Source organism: Asterias amurensis, chromosome 4 (genome assembly GCF_032118995.1).
Source record: "Asterias amurensis chromosome 4, ASM3211899v1".
Lineage (NCBI taxonomy): Eukaryota > Metazoa > Echinodermata > Asteroidea > Forcipulatida > Asteriidae > Asterias > Asterias amurensis.
The window spans coordinates 24,330,634-24,348,569 of NC_092651.1; the positions used below are offsets into that span (position 1 = coordinate 24,330,634).

The 17,936-nt window shown below is 37.3% G+C and overlaps 1 protein-coding gene across 1 annotated transcript; it reads right to left on the reverse strand.

Annotated features, from left to right (window-relative positions):
- Positions 1–249: 249 nt before the first annotated feature.
- On the reverse strand, positions 250–10,861 carry LOC139935963 (transmembrane protein 184C-like). The gene is made up of 8 exons (XM_071930629.1): positions 10,327–10,861; positions 9,437–9,473; positions 7,897–8,099; positions 7,408–7,479; positions 6,207–6,300; positions 5,250–5,465; positions 3,888–4,059; positions 250–2,831 (listed from the first exon to the last, which is right to left on the reverse strand). The coding sequence occupies exons 1-8, from the start codon at positions 10,653–10,655 to the stop codon at positions 2,713–2,715; spliced, it is 1,242 nt and encodes a 413-aa protein (XP_071786730.1). The 5' UTR covers positions 10,656–10,861; the 3' UTR covers positions 250–2,712.
- Between the last annotated feature and the right edge of the window lie 7,075 nt (positions 10,862–17,936).

The following is a 17,936-nucleotide window of genomic DNA, read 5'->3' on the forward strand; positions in this document are numbered from 1 at the left end:
TCGAAAACTACATTACTTCAGAGAGAGGCGTTTCTCACAATGTTTTATATTATCATTAGCTCTATTGCTCATTACCAAAAAAGGTTTTATGATATTAATTATTTTGAGTAATTATTACCAATAGTGTCCACTGCCTTAAAAGGAAACATCTGAGCGCTTCGAGACCCCGTCGGGAATGATTAAAGGGCTAAAGAAGAACTCAGAATTATTGAAATTCATAAGAACACAATTTTCACTCATATAGGCATTTGCCCATACACGATTTGTTTTATTAAAGAAAAACCGGCATTACATGAGCGTAAAAAAAGAGCATAATTACAGATCAAAAATAAAAACGTAAAAATAAAGTTTCAATTGGCCAAAGATCCACACAAAAAGGTGCACAACCCGTGTTCTAAAAAAATGCCACTGGTCGTTAAAGGCAGTGGACACTATTGGTAATTACTCAAAATATTTTTTAGCATAAAAACTTACTTGTTTACAAGTAATGGAGAGCTGTTGGTGGTATAAATCATTGTGAGAAATAGCTCCCTCTGAAGTAACGTAGTTTTCGAGAAAGAAGTAATTTTCCACGAATTTGATTTCGAGACCTCAGATTTAGAATTTGAGGTCTCGAAATGAAGCATCTGAAAGCACACGACTTTGTGTTACAAGGGTGTTTTTATTATTATCTCGCAACTCGACGACCAATTGAGCTCAAATTTTCACAGGTTTGTTATTTTATGCATATGTGAAGATACACCAAGTGAGAAACCTGGTCTTTGACAATTACCAATAGTGTCCACTGCCTTTAACTGGTTATAATATTTTGACGTATAAGCTATATGCTTTCCAACTTTCTGTTGGTCCACATCTCCAACTATTTGTTTAGCTATTCATTTCCCACTGCTTCCATGATTGTATTAGATCGCCATTTTTCTTGATGAAGTTTATATCGTAGAATAAATTCAAGTCAAATCAACTCAAACTCAAGTCCCCGCCAAGGTACCCCCCCTCCCCAGAAACAAATTGGACCGACTGAAAATTTGTAAACTTGTAAAGTATAGAGGATAAACTGACGTTTTGTACTTAGTTGGCCAAGTAAGTAAGTATATATCTCACAGCTTAAAGAAATTATAACATTTAAAAAAATACACTTGAGAAACGCAAATTAAGTATAAAGTCAAAATATATGGTTTTTCAAATTATAGTTATTCCTCGACATAACCATCACTGAATAAAGCAGGCATCAAATATATAAGCCTTCAAATGCTTCGTAATGCTTATAATATACATACACAATAATAACCAAATATAGGCAAAATAACTCACTAGAATATGATTAAGAATACATTTCGCATCATATATAAAATAATACCTTTTCAAAAATCGAGATAGTTGTAGTTCTATGGATTTTACTTCGGTTTGGATCATGTAGAGTGAATCTTTGGTTCATTAAGATAAAGTATGGTTTTATCTACAAATTCAGGAGTAATTTTATTTCAGTTCTTTATGTTAATTTATTTAAAATCTACCTTGGGCAAGCACGGACAGACTGTTCTTCCTTTTAAGTCTGATTTCCGATTTTGGGGGGACTTAAAGCCATTATACACTTTCGGGACAGAAAAAAAAAGTTCACAGATTTACAAATAACTTACAGGGTTTACAAAAGGTAATGGTGAAAGACTTCTCTTGAAATGTTATTCCATGAAATGCTTTACTTTTTGAGAAAACATTAAAACAATTGTCAATTCTCGATAGCGAGAATTACGGATTTATTTTAAACACGTGTCATGACACGGCGAATTGTGCGGAAACAGTGGTGGGTTTTCCCGTTATTTTCTCCCGACTCCGATGTTATTTTATATGTAAGTTTTGATACACGAAGTGTGGACATTTGGACATATACTGTTTACCGAAAGTGTCCATTGGCTTTAAGACAAATCAGCAAACTGAAAAAGTCTTTAAAAGCCTATAAAATATGTACACGTATTGGTCAGCCCTTGTCCTCAGCCCACCCCCCTCTCATATAAGGCCCTTATATCATGCCTGAAGACGTTCATATTTAATAGGTCCAAGTTCATCTCAGTCAAAATTGATTTGAGCTTGCTGCTCCATAACAATCAGAATTTTACAGTTTTATTATCAAAAATAAACAAGATTCATTCATATCAATTATTTATACAGTTTTTACATCATTCTAGTCATACAATAAACTCCATTTTTAAGACCTTTATCACAGTGCGGCCATCTTGATTTTCTCCCGTTCAACGTAATGTAACCAAGGCGAGGCTGAAAGGGGAAATAGTCTGGTTCCTGTTTGAACAATGAGTATTAGCACTTATTAAAGCTACTAATCACAGGGAACATGACCAAGGTGTGGCGGCATGATACAGGTCTTAAGGTCTATATTAAAACTGTGACTGGAACACTTTTTCACACCAATCTTTGTCCAAGACGTCGCAATATCATACTCATATCATACTCGTAACATAAACGTAACGTAAGTACGTAACGTGATAGCCCGACACAGGGTGTGTTTTCTTCTTGATTTTATTTCGGAAGCTGGAAATGCATTGATCTTTAAAATAATTATATGACATCAATGTTCAAATCGAACAAAAAATAGACTTGCACAAAGCTAGCGGACGATACGGCGCGCTGCCCATGGTAGCGAGAATGGTAAAGCTATCTGGGAAATAACCAATGCGAAGGAAGGTCTTGAAACCAAGACTACACCAATCTTGCTTCTGTTGGTGATTCATATTGTAAATTCGGATGAACCTCGTCCACAGCTGGAGGTTCCTCAGATCGAACAAGATCAGTGCTCTGGTAACTGTTAGATTTATTGCCTGTTAAGAGAGAATCAAAACACTTATTTTTTCTATATACTCAGTGTGTTAAGAAATCAACTACAACTTTCTATATATTGAATATTCATAATTATTTCAGTAACTTCCTAGTTTGCATACACCACCATCATGTTCTGATTTGAGATGCTCAATAACGCTGGATTTCACATCGGATATGGATACTTCAGGTATTAAATGGACTGAGAATTGGAGGAGCTAACATTTTTTTATTTTCATCAGCGACTTTTTCATTTGCATGCACACCAACCTCTTATCGGATATGGTGAGCATTATACTTGAGGTATAAATGGCTTGACAACTGAAAGTAGGGGAGACTCTTTGATATGTTGAATATTCATCAGCAACTTGTTCATTTGCATACACCTAACTCTTGTGCAGAGAAAAGGCTGGATTTCATATTGGACATGGTGAAGATTTTGAGGTATTACTGGTCGAAAACTGAAAGTGGGAGGAGCGTATTTAGTGTGTTGAATACATCTTCATTTGCATTCACACACTTTTGTGCCGAGATGCTCAATGATGCTGTATTTCATATTGGACATGGTGAAGATTTTGACAACTGAAAGTGGGAGGAGCCTGTTTTATGTGTTGAATATTCATCAAGAACTTCTTGCATACAGCACCCACCTCTCGTGCTGAGGTGCTCATTGATGCTGGATTTCATATTGGACATGGTGAAGATTTTGACAACTGAAAGAGGGAGGAGCCTATTTAGTGTGTTGAATATTCATCAAGAACTTCTTCATTTGCATACAGCACCCACCTCTCGTGCTGAGGTGCTCATTGATGCTGGATTTCATATTGGACATGGTGAAGATTTTGACAACTGAAAGAGGGAGGAGCCTATTTAGTGTGTTGAATATTCATCAAGAACTTCTTCGTTTGCATACAGCACCCACCTCTCGTCCTGAGGTGCTCATTGATGCTGGATTTCATATTGGACATGGTGAAGATTTTGACAACTGAAAGAGGGAGGAGCCTATTTAGTGTGTTGAATGTTCATCAAGAACTTCTTCATTTGCATACAGCACCCACCTCTCGTGCTGAGGTGCTCATTGATGCTGGATTTCAAACCCGATATGGTCCACATGTGCTTGAAGATTTGTTGGATGCTCAGTCTGGGTTCATCTGTATTGTAGCGCTGATAGTCAAATGCATAGGTAAAGAGTGCAGCAAAGGCTACCATTTCAATGCAAATCAGAAGATCCTAAAAGATTTCAATAATCAAATGAATGAAAGTAAAATATTAGTGTCTGTTTTTGCCAAAATATTGTTCAAAATTATGAAACTGTGTGATGCCACAAACTGCCCCAAAAAATAAAAACACTGCAAACAAATCCGGTTAAGAAATTGGCTAGATAATAAAGTTGTTCATCTTTTTTGTTTTATTTTAACAATGGGAACATTGTAGTTCAAGTGTAGACTTCTTTCTCTTTGTTTTTACATTTAATTTTCAAAATGGCACTTGATCGATTATTCTTCTAACATCTGTAACACTTTGTTGTACAAGTTACAAGAACTGCCAATTCTCCCTGATTTGCAGAAAGTTTCCGAAAATAACCCAATCTTTCCATGTTCTGATGAGCAAATTTGGATTTGCCCCAATTTTATTGAATGAAATTCTAAACATGTCCCGATAGTTAAACGACATTTTCCTGATAACAAGCTGCAAATGTTGACAGCTCCGGGTTAGACCTGTTGAACCTGGGGTCCTTAAGACAAGCAATGGTTTTTGAGGGCCTCCATCTTGCTCTTGATCTTGATATAATTATTGAACAGCTCCTTAGGAACAACACTCAATGAGGTCAGGTCAGGAGGGAGAGACTCCTAAGATTACATGCTTGTAATTTTTTACCTTATATTTTCTATTTAAAGGCAGTGGACACTATTGGTAATTGTCAAAGACTAGCCTTCACAGTTGGTGTATCTCATCGTATGCGTAAAATAACAAACCTGTGAAAATTTGAGCTCAATCAGTCATCGAACTTGCGAGATAATAATGGAAGGAAAAAACACCCTTGCCACACGCAGTTGTGTGCGTTTAGATGGTTTGTTTCGAGACCTCAAGTTCTAAATCTGAGGTCTCGAAATCAAATTCATGGAAAATTACTTTTTTCTCGAAAACTATGGCACTTCAGAGGGAGCCGTTTCTCACAATGTTTTATACCATAAACCTCTCCCCATTACTCGTCACCCAGAAAGGTTTTATGCTGATAATTATTTTGAGTAATTACCAATAGTGTCCACTGCCTTTGATGTTCTTCTACCTTGGTTTTGCTTATCTAACCAAAGGCTATTTGTATGTTTTCTATTATTATAGTATAATTTGCATGATGTGTGTGGAAAAAAAATATTAAAGAACTGAACTGAAACAAATTTGCTCAAGTTACTATTTACCTGCAGCATTGTAGCAAATGCAAACTCATCTTCGAAACCCCATTCTGTGTTGGTCTTTATGACACCTGTCGAAGCCAGGATATTGAGGATTGTAGCTTGAAAGTGTGTAAAAAATACCACACATTGAACTGCCAGTAACTGCAAAGTGGACCTGGGTAGCAGTTTCAGCTCTTCCTTGGTTGCTTTCCGGAGAAGGTTCTTACTGAAAATGGCCCACTAATGAGGTACGGATCGAAGAAAAAAAAATTATACGCATAAAATAACAAAACTAAGATGAAGTTTTTGACACAAATTGGTCATCGAAGTTACAAGAGAATAATGAAAGAACAAAACTTCCACGTTGCACTTAATAATAGTGTGGTTTAAGATTCCTTAAGAACCAGGTCTGAAGTATTTTAATGTTTGAGTGAGAAATTGCCTCTTTCTCAAAACCTACGTTTCTTCAGAGGGAGCCGTTTCTCACAATGTTTTATACTATCAACAGCTCTCCATTGCTTGTTACCAGGTAAGTTTTTATGCTGACAATTATTTTGAGTTATTACCACTATAGTGTCCAGTGCTTTTAAAAGCCATTGAACACTTTCGGTGAACAGTTTTGTTCAAAAACCCACACTTCGTGTATCACAACTTATATATAAAATAGTAAACCTGTGAAAATTTAGGCTCAATCGGTCATCGGAGAAAATAACGGGAAAACTCACCCTTGTTTCCGCACGTTTCGCCGTGTCATGACGTGTTTAAATTAAACCGGATGTCTCGTTGTCGAGAATTGATAATTGTTTCAATGTTTTCTCAAAAATTAAAGCATTTCATGGAATAACATTTCAAAAGAAGTAGTTTACCTTTACCTTTTGTAAACCCTGTAAGTTATTTGTAAATTTGTGAACTTTTTTTTTCTGTTCCGAAAGTTTATAATGGCTTTAATTAATAAATTGACACTGTGAGCATCCTACTTACGATTTCTGAAAATGTTAGAAAGCCGGTCAACCAGGAATAGGCACCTCCTGCAGAGAAATCTCCCTCGTCGTAACTTCCGGTAATATGTGTGATTCTTTAAACGAGGAGAATCAACGAAAACAGAAAGTTTACTAGAATGGTATATTGGATTCTTATTGTAAACAGTTTGCCGTATTACCGAAATTTTACATTCGCAACGTTCGTTATCGTTAAGCCCGGTTCATACTTCCTGCGAATGCGAATGCGAAGCGAATCTTGACGTCACAAATTCGCAACGAACAATTCGCAGCAGTTGCCCCTATTCGCGAATAATCTCTGCGAAAGGAGGTTGTGACGTCAAATTCACGTCAAATTCGCTTTGCATTCGCATTCGCACGAAGTATGAACCGGGCTTAAGGCATTGGCAAGCAATGACATGAGTTTAAGCATTCGTAATATATTGGCAAGGAGGTGGAGAATGACTTGTGAACGTTCCGAAATTGGTACCAACGCTTATGAAGATATAGACTTGATTCAAGTCGCATTCTTGTATGAGAGGTCCCTAAGCAACCCCAACTTACTATAAAACATAGCATACACAGTACAGTGCGCGCTCGCCGTCAAAGTGTGGTCCCGAGCATGCGGAACAGCTTTTGGAATGCAGAGCATCACAAACAGTATTTTCCTTATGGGGATGGCACGGAATTGGGACTTGAGTCAACTCTAGTGAAGACACGGCTAATGTGGCGAAGTTTGTAAGCACTTTCGTAAGCACTTTCGAGAGCAGCAAGAGGGGAAAGAATCCCCCTCCTGCCACACCGAAACGCTATACTCGGAGGCCACAGGTTCAAATCCCGCTGAAGTTATTCGTTCTCTTTGATCACAACCAAAGTGAATGAAACTTTACACAGCCAGTCCCCCTATTGGTTTATATAGGCCTAACTTGAGATATTTGTGATTTTTAAAGTTATTTTTGTAAACGAGTTGACATCATATCAAGCGTATAATGCCATACAAGCGTATAATGACACTGCTCTAGAATGCAAGGGTCGTGGGTTCGAATCCCACCCGAGTAACATGCCTGTGATATTTTTTCACAGGACTCGGGAAAGTACTGAGTATACAGTGCTAACACACATCGGTGTATGGGTAAAAACCAAAAATTAATATTCTTTATCCCCGATGCAAATTTAACATCTATTATAATGAAAATGTTACTTACATTGTAATTATGGTTGCAATAATTCGGACAACGGCATAGTTAAGGACACCCAGTTTACATCTGCGGATTGTTCTAGTGATATGAATAAGCACAAAAAGAAGAAATGAACAATAGTTTTTTCTCAACCTTACAATGCTTTTATCAAGATTTCTGAAATCAATGTAATTTTGAACAAAGACGGTAGAAATTGGGAGAATTTGGTTCGTAAATTTGAAATAATTAATTGTACGTGCGTTTATAATTCTCCTTTATAACATTTGAACTGGTCGTCATAATCTTCATGTCATTCTTTTGTTTCTCTTGAATAAATTAACATGTTATGATCAGCTGAGGTCTCGAATTAAACTCAAATATTTTAGTGATAAATTTCTTTTCTCAAAAACTAAGTTACTTCAGAGGGAGTAAGTTGTATACTATCAACAGCTCTAAATTGCTCGTTTCCAAGTAAGTTTTTATGCTATAAATTATTTTGAGTAATTAAAATCTTACCGTTTGTTTGGCACCTTCTTGAGGCAGCACAATGGATGAGGTAGCTTGATCTCTGACTTCATGGCCATCCTGTTATCAAAGTCTGGCACCCCGTCGTAGAAGGCAACAAGGTAGTACACGACATTATAGATGGTTAAAGCCTTGTATAGCTCACGGATTGTGTCAAAATATATCTCGTTTTGCGGAAAACGAAGAGCAAACCACTGTTGAGTTATGAAAAACAAATAATATATGAGCTTATTGTAGTTATTATACGAGATCATATAATGTATCAGTTTACTTTGACTGTGGTGGAGAACGATTTTATAAGAACAAAAAACATGTTCAGCACCTTTACAAAAGCGTCCGGTACAGGTTTTCCCGCCCAATTTCGGCGCAAAAAATAGTAAACACCCTGCACAATTTCACTGACACGCATTCACATTGATAGTTATTCCCCAATCACCTCAAACTTGGGTTTCTATTTTAATGCATTCAATTTCGTTTTCGTGCACACATGATTTTGTTTTTCTCATTCAGATTCTTTTCAGTCTCTTTTATTTGACACTCTCCTACCAATACCTACACCATCAGAAGTACTGTAAACTCATCTCTCAAATCAGGTATAGCTCCACAATCACGTGAACAATGAAGAAACTTTAAAGGCAGTGGACACTATCGGTAGTTACTCAAAATAATTATTGGCATAAAACCTTTCTTGGTGACGAGTAATGGGGAGAGGTTGATGGTATAAAAAACATTGTGAGAAACGGCTCCCTCTGAAGTGCCATGGTTTTTGAGAAAGAAGTTATTTTCCACGAATTTGATTTCGAGACCTCAGATTTAGAACTTGAGGTCTCGAAATCAACCATCTAAACGCACACAACTTCGTGTGACAAGGGTGTTTTTTTCATTCATTATTTTCTCGCAACTTCGATGACCGATTGAGCTCAAATTTTCACAGGTTTGTCATTTTATGTATATGTTGAGATACACCAACTGTGAAGGCTAGTCTTTGACAATTACCTATAGTGTCCACTGCCTTTAAGTTTGGATCATGATCATAATATAATAGAGAACAGTTTCGAATTTTCAACCCAGACAATTGAAGTATTAGCTACTTCTTTGTTAGCGGTGGTAGAACAGCAAGACCGTTCTGAACAGAACATAATCTACCCAGCACGATAGATATACACATTACCGCCCCAACCCCCCCCCCCCCGTCCCAGAAACATTGATACCTCATCTACCAATACATCATATCCCATATATTTCTTTGTTGCATCTGAAATTACTCTCACGAACATAAACATTGAGCTGTTTTCATGTATCGTGAGTATTAAGATTATTTTGTTCTTAACCTCTGTTCGATTCAGTCACAGTGCTAGGTTGTATAGTTTTGCGAAATTTCTTTTGAGTGAGGGATGTGTGTTGTTCTGGAGAAAAAACGGAATTGGCAACTCAGCGTTTGAAAGAGTGTGCTCTGATTGGCCAATAGGAAAAAAATTATTACTTAGGTTGATCTAAAAATGTTCTTTAAATTTAGCAGTTTGCAACTTACACTGTTTAAGACGTAGATTGGAACCATCCACAAAATCCTGGGGGAAAATTAGATCAACAAATTAAATCACATTTCCATCGCAGTCCTTTATTCAATGAAAATTATCAACAACAGACAAGCACGACGTCGTTTTGTAACATCATAAACCAGAATCTCCCCGTATAGGCCTATTCCATCTGTAACAATAATTATACTCAAATTCTTTGTTCTTTATAAATATGGGATGATAATTTGTTCACTATAATTAATTGTAAGAGGGGAGTCTGCTGTGGGCGTGTCTACTGCGTGTAGATCCTGGCTATAAAGGGGGACCCAACATAATGTTAGTATTGTTAATATTTAGCTGGAATTTACAGAGCGCCTTTTCCATATATGAATACGAAGCGCTTGCATGTCTCCAACACAGATAAATGAACTTCAAAATCAAACTTGGACCTAAGTGAATAAAACCACTGTCGAAACAAGCGAGTCTTCACCAATGTTTGTATTTCTGTATCTAAATTTAAATCAGGAAGTGAATTCCACTTGGGCCCGCAGTAGGCACAGTCTCCTGTGTTAAAAGAGGATTTTAGGGAATTTCTATTTATTGATCTCTTGGTTCACATTGTTCACAGCAAACCTCAAACCATGTTTTCCCTCAACCCCGTGTGAATACTGACGTCCAGAAGGATCAAAGCACTTCTAACTGATAGTAGGAAACTGCATAAGCTTTCGTCAACAACTACTTCATCAGATACAGTGGGGGACATGCAAGGCTAACTAACTATATCATTATGCTCAGAACGATACAGTGTCGTCACAGCCACAGAATACATGAAGCAGGGTTTCCTCTCCACTTTTACAAAACAATACATAAATCTGGGTTACATTTCATTTTACTATTATTTTACCTGATGATGTGTTTCTGAAGATTTGGTCGAGTGAAACAGATCATGTGATTGACGATGCCCCAGAGTGATATCGGAATCGAGATGACCATTGAAATGAATCCCACCAAAGCAAGTGTCCTCTGGAATTTCTCATCCTCTTTTGCAGCATTGGTGAAGTCGATAATGACGAATGGTGTTGCAACTGCTACGATAAGTCCGTATATCACGTAGACTACGGGAATGATCCAGCCTCGCCAGCTAAGACTCGACCGTGAATCGGCGATATTCCCCGGCGGGGCGGCTCTCGCACCACCCCGCTCGGCTGTGTTTGTTCCTTGGTTGGAATCCATGGCATAACACGTTTTCTGCAAAGCATGTGAGGGCTCTTGATGGTGCAATGTGGTCTTTTATATTAAGCAGATTGATAAGATGAATATTGCGGTGATTTCAAGTACTTCCTATAAATAGTTTTGACGTCAGGTCAGAAGACGATCACTCAGATATTTCGTTTTCACCAAAACGAGCGTCATTCGGGTCATGTGATTGTGAGAAACCTACTGTTTAAAAAATATCCTACGCCATCGTATTCGTAGGTCATAGGTCGCGAGTTGTCAAACACGATATCCACCGAACACAGCACAACGTATATAGACGGTGAAAATGAACCATTATGGTCCTTGAACATCTAGGTCATGTTGATGTTTGTTTGGCTTGTCATTTTATGAAGAAAAAACATCAACAATGACAAGGCAGAAAGAGCGTATTATAAAAGGGGGGCATTAGTTGCTAAAAATGATCGATGACATTTTACAGAACAAAATAATGGACGTACTACTCAGCCAACTGCGCAAAATTGGAAAAATAAGAAATAAAACAAAATATATACATAAAAAAATCCTATACACCTGAACTATAGACACTCTACAGCACACATCAACACAAAGACAAACACAAATATATTATTGACAAACTTGTATAATGTTTTTTTTTTAAGTATCAAATCAAAGCCCAATAAGTTTGAGATAATAATTATGACTGAAAAGACGCCCCATCCGACCCCCCTACCTGAATTTCATTATTCTAAGTTACATTTGAAAAAGCTAAGAGCTTCATTTTAGAAAGTTTGCTGATTTCGTGTAGCAGAGACATTGACATAGGATATTTAGAAACTTTGTCTTATTTTTAACTTTAACATTATTATATTATATCGTTGCGGTACCCGCTGCCAAAACATAGGATTCGAACTGCCTCCAGCTACCGGGCAACCTCATTGCAAGGGCCATAGGTTCGAGTCCCACCCGAGTAACAGGCCTGTGATATTTTTTTCACAGGACTCGGGAAAGTACTGAGTATACAGTGCAATGGGTAAAAACAAAATAATAAACTTGGTCTTGGCCTTGGGATCCCTTTTCATGCACCATTTATTTAAGTTGTGATAAATTCATGTGTAGCCTTTTTCATTTATTTTTTACTAGTTTTTACAAAATAATGGCAACCCACCCACACATGTCACGGTGTCCTCAAGAGTGGTTTGCGTATAATGATGTACAAAACATTACATCAAGTGTTCTTTTTTGACAATTTAATTTAAAATTTTCAAGTTAATTAGTCAAGGCGTCATGAAAAACAATAGGTATTCTAAAATGGAACCTTTACTCTAAACATAAAACAAACAACAAACATGATGTTCCTTTATTAAAGACAGTGGACACTATTGGTAATTGTCAAAGACCAGTCTTCTCACTTGGTGTATCTCAACAGATGCATTAAATAACAAACCTGTGATAATTTGAGCTCAATCGGTCGTCGAAGTTACGAGATATTAATGAAAGAAAAACCACCCTTGTCACACGAAGTTGTGTGCTTCCAGATGCTTGATTTCGAGACCTCAAATTCTAAATATGAGGTCTCGAAATCAAATTCGTGGAAAATTATTTTCTTTCTGGAAAACTACTCCACTTCAAATGGAGCCGTTTCTCACAATGTTTTACATTACCAACCTCTCCCCATTACTCGTTACCAAGTAAGGTTTTATGCTAGTCAATATTTTGTATAATTACCAATAGTGTCCACTCAGACACAATATTGACAAGGTATCATAAAATCAGATTGAATTTTGTAACAGCATAAGAGCTTGATTTATTCACACGCACAAAAATTGTGAAATGTTTTCAAGGAAGATTTATTGTTTGATTCAAGGAGCCCGATACATGACCCAAAAACAGACACTGATGTTGCGTCATATTGAGAAGTACAGTTATCATTACATAAACACTTACGGACTGACCAATCATGTCCATGGTTTAGCTAGAGGGGTGTGGGACGAGGGAGGCAAAAAAAGCACAAATCCCCATTGAAATTTCTCGGTGTATTGTGGATGGCATATTGGTATAAATCACAAAAAATGACACGGGAACACAATTACAATTGTTCATACCCTGTAATAAGGCCGTCTTTGTTTGTTTATACCACGATGTGATCTGCTTCTCATTACATGATTATTGTGGCAGCTGATGTGGTAATGATGTTCGTAGAGTGTCATGGCCGAGTGGTTAAGAGCATCGAATTCAAGTTCTGGTGCTAATTCACCGAGTGTGGGTTCGAATCCCGGTATTGACACTTGTGTCCTTGAGCAAGATACTTTACTATAATTGCTTCTCTTCACCCAGGGGTATAAATGGGTACCTGCGAGGGTAGAGGTTGATATTGTGAATGAAAAGCTTTCAGAGCGCCACGGCAGCTCGGGGCTGTATACTCCCTAATGGGAGCTGAGAAAGATTAAAGGGATGTTTATTGGCCCAATGACCAGGGGACTAATGTAAAGCGCATTGATACAGTTTATTGTGAAATGCGCTATATAAGAACTTGTTATTATTATTATTATTATTTAATGCCAATGGTGCAAGCTTGGCCGAGTTTCGTTCATGTAACCACACACCATCCCAGACACAAAACACTATTGGTAATTACTCAAAATAATTATTAGCATAAAACATCACTCGGTAACGAGTAATAGGGAGAGGTTGATAGTATAAAACATTGTGAGAAAACGGCTCCCTCTCAAGTGATGTAGTTATCGAGAAAATAGTACTTTTCCACGAATTTGATTTCGAGACCTCACATGTAGAATTTTGAGATCTCGAAATCAAGCATCTGAAAGCACACAACTTCGCGTGACAAGGGTGTTTTTTCTTTTTCTTTTTCTTCGATGGCCGATTGAGCTCAAATCTTTACAGGTTTGTTATTTCATGCATATGATGAGTTACACCAAGTGAGAAAACTGGTCTTTGACAATTACCAATAGTGTCCACTGTCTTTAAGCTTATATACGCCTACACCTTCTATTGACCCTTTTGTTTAAACTCAGTGGACCTTTCCCAAACCGTGGATCCTACTGTCTGTTTTGTTATATAAAGGCCTCCGGTTTAAGACTGTATAGCCCAATGTATAAATCGACGGGAGCTTCATTAAGTTCCTAGTGATTGAAATAAGAACTTGCCCCCGCAAGATGGACACAAGGGGAAACACTGCCCCAACGAAGGCACTAAACATATACGGTAAATGGAGTGTAATTTTTATTTATAAAAACCTTTAGCGTTTTTCCAAGTTGGCACGAAGCATAAAAAATAATAGCCTTTGGAACATAAGGCACTATTGTTTAGCAAGTTTTAGAAACAACTGTTACTTAAAGGTACTGGGCGTGTTTGGTAATTGTCAAAGACCAGTACTCTCACTTGGTGTATCCCAACATAAATATGCATGAAATAACAAACCTGTGAAAATTTGAGCTAAATTGGTCGTCAATGTTGCGAGATAATAATGAAAGAAAAAACACCCTTGTCATACGAAGTTGTGTGCTTTCAGATGCTTGATTTCGAGACCTCGAAACCTAATTCTGGGGTCTCGAAATCAATTTCATGAAAAATTACTTCTTTCTCGAAAACTTCGTTACTTCAGAGTGAGCCGTTTCTCACAATGTTTTATACTATCAGCAGCTCACCATACTCGTCAACAAGTAAGGTTTTAGGCTGATAATTCATTGGAGTAATTACCAAAAAGTGTCCACTGCCTTTAAAGGCACTGGACACTATTGGTAAGTTCAAATCAAGCAATTGGTGAATCAAGCATCTGAAAGCACACAACTTCGTGTGACAATGGTGTTTTGTCTTCCATTATTATCTCGCAACTTCGACGACCAGTGCGTTCAAATTAATTTGTCACTGGTTTGTTATTTTATGCATACGTTGAGATGCAAGTGAGAAGACTGGTCTTTGACAATATCCGCAGACCTATACCTATTAAAAGTTAACCTGCTGATATAATCAAGCTATAAAACAAAATAATTATGGTATTTTACGACGTTACCCTTATTTCCCCCAACCAAATCATGCTGTCATTTTTTCAACAACAATCCAGTCAATTCTTCACAAAGTTCGTTAATATCACCATTAGAACACTAAAATTACACTAAAATATATATTTACTTTAATCGTATAAAAAACTCGATTTATATCTCTCGATGGTTAGTTAATCAAACGTTTGAAAGCATAAAAACTGTTAATATTATTTAACCTTGTCTCTTTTGTTTTTGTATAACTAAATATTTCATAAACATTAAAAACATCCAGCTGCGTGTTAAGAAGCAAATGGGATTTATATTATAGTAGCAAGAGCAAGATGTGAACAACATCCTTGTGGGAAAATGAGAAGGTACATTGGCCCCAGAGCAACTATAAACACAAATATTAATAGTAAACTTGCGGGTACAACCATGGGTTAAAACTCTTTTGAAGGAGTGGTGGCTCTGAAAAGAGCCGGTTTGGTCTCGACGTTTCGAACTGTATACTCTGATCGTCTTCTATTAATATTTATATTTATAGTTGTTCTTATTCTCCACACCATGCAAAGCTCCAAACACCATTTACATTGGCCCCATATGCTATCTCTTGCTAACCTGCCGATAATTGGATACACTACAAATGTAAAATAGAATTAGAATTACTTATTCAGCCAAAGTTAACAAGTTAAAAACTAAAAACATTGGAGATTGCAGTGCACCTCAAGCTTTCTAGATTTTACAATCACAAAATTACATTTAAAAACCACAAACGAAGAAGATAAAATTGTATATTATGTATACAATTTTTTTATTATAGGCTGCAAACAGCAGAAAATAAAGTAGTTTCCATTAAAAGCACGAACTGCATGAGTTAAAAACTATCGGCAAACCGCTTACAACCTTTAAAAAAAATATCTTAAGACGACGATTAGAAGGGAGGAATTGGAAATGTAATCTGCTGCTTGGTGAAGTTTCGTTCTGCATTAATTTATGGACCGGGTGGATTTCACAAAGAGTTAGGAGTAGTCTTATCTCAAGTTAGGACCAGTTACTCGTCCTAACTTGGGACTATCCATGCAATTTGTATATCTCTTAGGACTAGTCCTAAGTTAGGACTAGTCCTAACTCTTTGTGAGTATGACCCTGGTGCGTTATTGACACATTCTGTCTTAAGATTGATTCAAGTGATGGCAGGGTAGTATACCGATAATCATCGTACAACAGAACTCAGCTTACGAAGATCACTGGCAGAAACACGACCAAACCAAACACTGATGGATGCACAATGTACACCAGTATGTAATTTTTATAACGCACCTCTTGTTTGTTCTGTATTCTGATTGGCTGTATCATGATTAAAACGAACAATAATGCGCGCGCACCTTTAGAGCATTGATCTCAATGGTATTACACAGAAGCTGGACCGAAAGGGAAAGGGGTGGGTTGAAAAGTTTCCGTAAACAAAAGCTGTGACAAAGTGAAAATCAATTCGCTCCCGCCGGACTTTCAGCCACTCGTTTGCAAGACCAATCCTATTGGTCCACCGTGAGCAAGTTCGAGTGCACAAACTAGTCTACCCATAATTGACAACTGACCAGCTGCAACGTACATGCGCAGTGACGTACTCACTTGAACGACTCGGTGTCTTTATGTCTGTGGTGTCACCCCGCCTTTTCGCTATAGTGTCACTGGTTCCCTCCTGCGCTTTACACATGTTAGCATGGAGCAGGCTATCGGAACCACGGAATAAACCATTGTCCTGAGGCTGGTTACAAATGGTCAACCACAGTAAGTCAACCAATGGTTGACCAGCCTGAGTTCGAGTCAAAATACTCAAACTTTTAAACATGTTTGCTCAAAGTTATCAATCCGAAACAAACTTAAGTAAACGTAACTCTCATTGGTTGTCCTGAATCCTAAATACCTTCTCTCCCTGGTCGGTCACAACCTGCTCATAATGAACTCTGAACGTATACAACACACGGGAAAACCAGATCACGAGCGCTAAATCTACAAGGGAATATTGTGACCGAGTATAGGGCCTAAAGCAATTGACCGTTCACCCGTAAAAATGAGGCTTAGATATATACAATGATACATATACACATTTTAAAAAGTAAAAATAACTCATCCCTTTGAGGTAAAAGTTCTACAAACATTATCTATATATTATTATAATATAATGACTAAACATTTTCAATAAACTCAACACACCATAGACTGGATCGAATGAAAGACACTGTGAGATTAAAGTGACTACCAATAGGAGACTTTTCGGACGCTTGGTGGCAGCAGACTTACCAGGTATATTCCACTATATACCTTATCGCAAATACCAATGCGCAAGCGCAGACTGTTGAATGGGGTGCATTGTGGGATATATATGGATCAAATTTGGATACCAGCAAGACCACAATGCATCTAATTCCAAGCTTTACGCGCGCGCCCCGGTATTTGCGAAAAGGTCTATTCTCGGTAATGTGCGCATGCTCAGAGCTACGTAAACAATGGTAATTTACCAGATAAGTCTGCTGCCACCTAGCGTTCCAAAGTCTCCCATTAATCATCATTTCTCTGTGACAGCCTCAGTGCACCACTGCTATTTTCGAGTCAGGGGTCATAGGGAAATATTTCCCTCTTGCTTTGTTTTACACCGCAGCTAGAGTTTGTTGCAAACTGCCAATTCCTGCCTTGAGATAGAAGACATTGCAACTCTTAATATATGGGATTCAGACTTTCTTTCATCTTTTGAAATAATCTTATCTGACAGAGAACATTTTGCATGTTGCTAGACCTCATGAGCGTGGTGCTCCATGACGAAATGTATTACAATTTTATTCATATCAAAAATAAACCAGATTCCTTTAATAAAACAACTATTTTTACAACTCTTTCGTGCAATAAAAGGAACTCCACACTCAGAAAAAGAATGGTAAAAAAAAGTTATGTTAAATGTGTTAAGTAAAAAAATACTTAACATAAGTAAAAATTTATGAAAAATTTAAACAAAATGTTTGTGTAAATAAAAAACTACTCAAAAGGTTAGTAAATCTAATAGTTTACATAACTTAGCAACTTTAAACACATATTATGTAAATTTTACTGAACTGGTTGTAAAAGTTTACATAGTGTTTAGTAAACCACGATGTTTTACTCAAGTGTTGTGCAAAATACGCAGCGTGTGACTTGTCTGCTGGGGTCGCGCTCTGCAGTACCACAGTGTAACCACACACACATTCAGATGGATCTCATGAAGGAAAAACTTCTTGAGTGGAACTTCCCTCATTTAGTT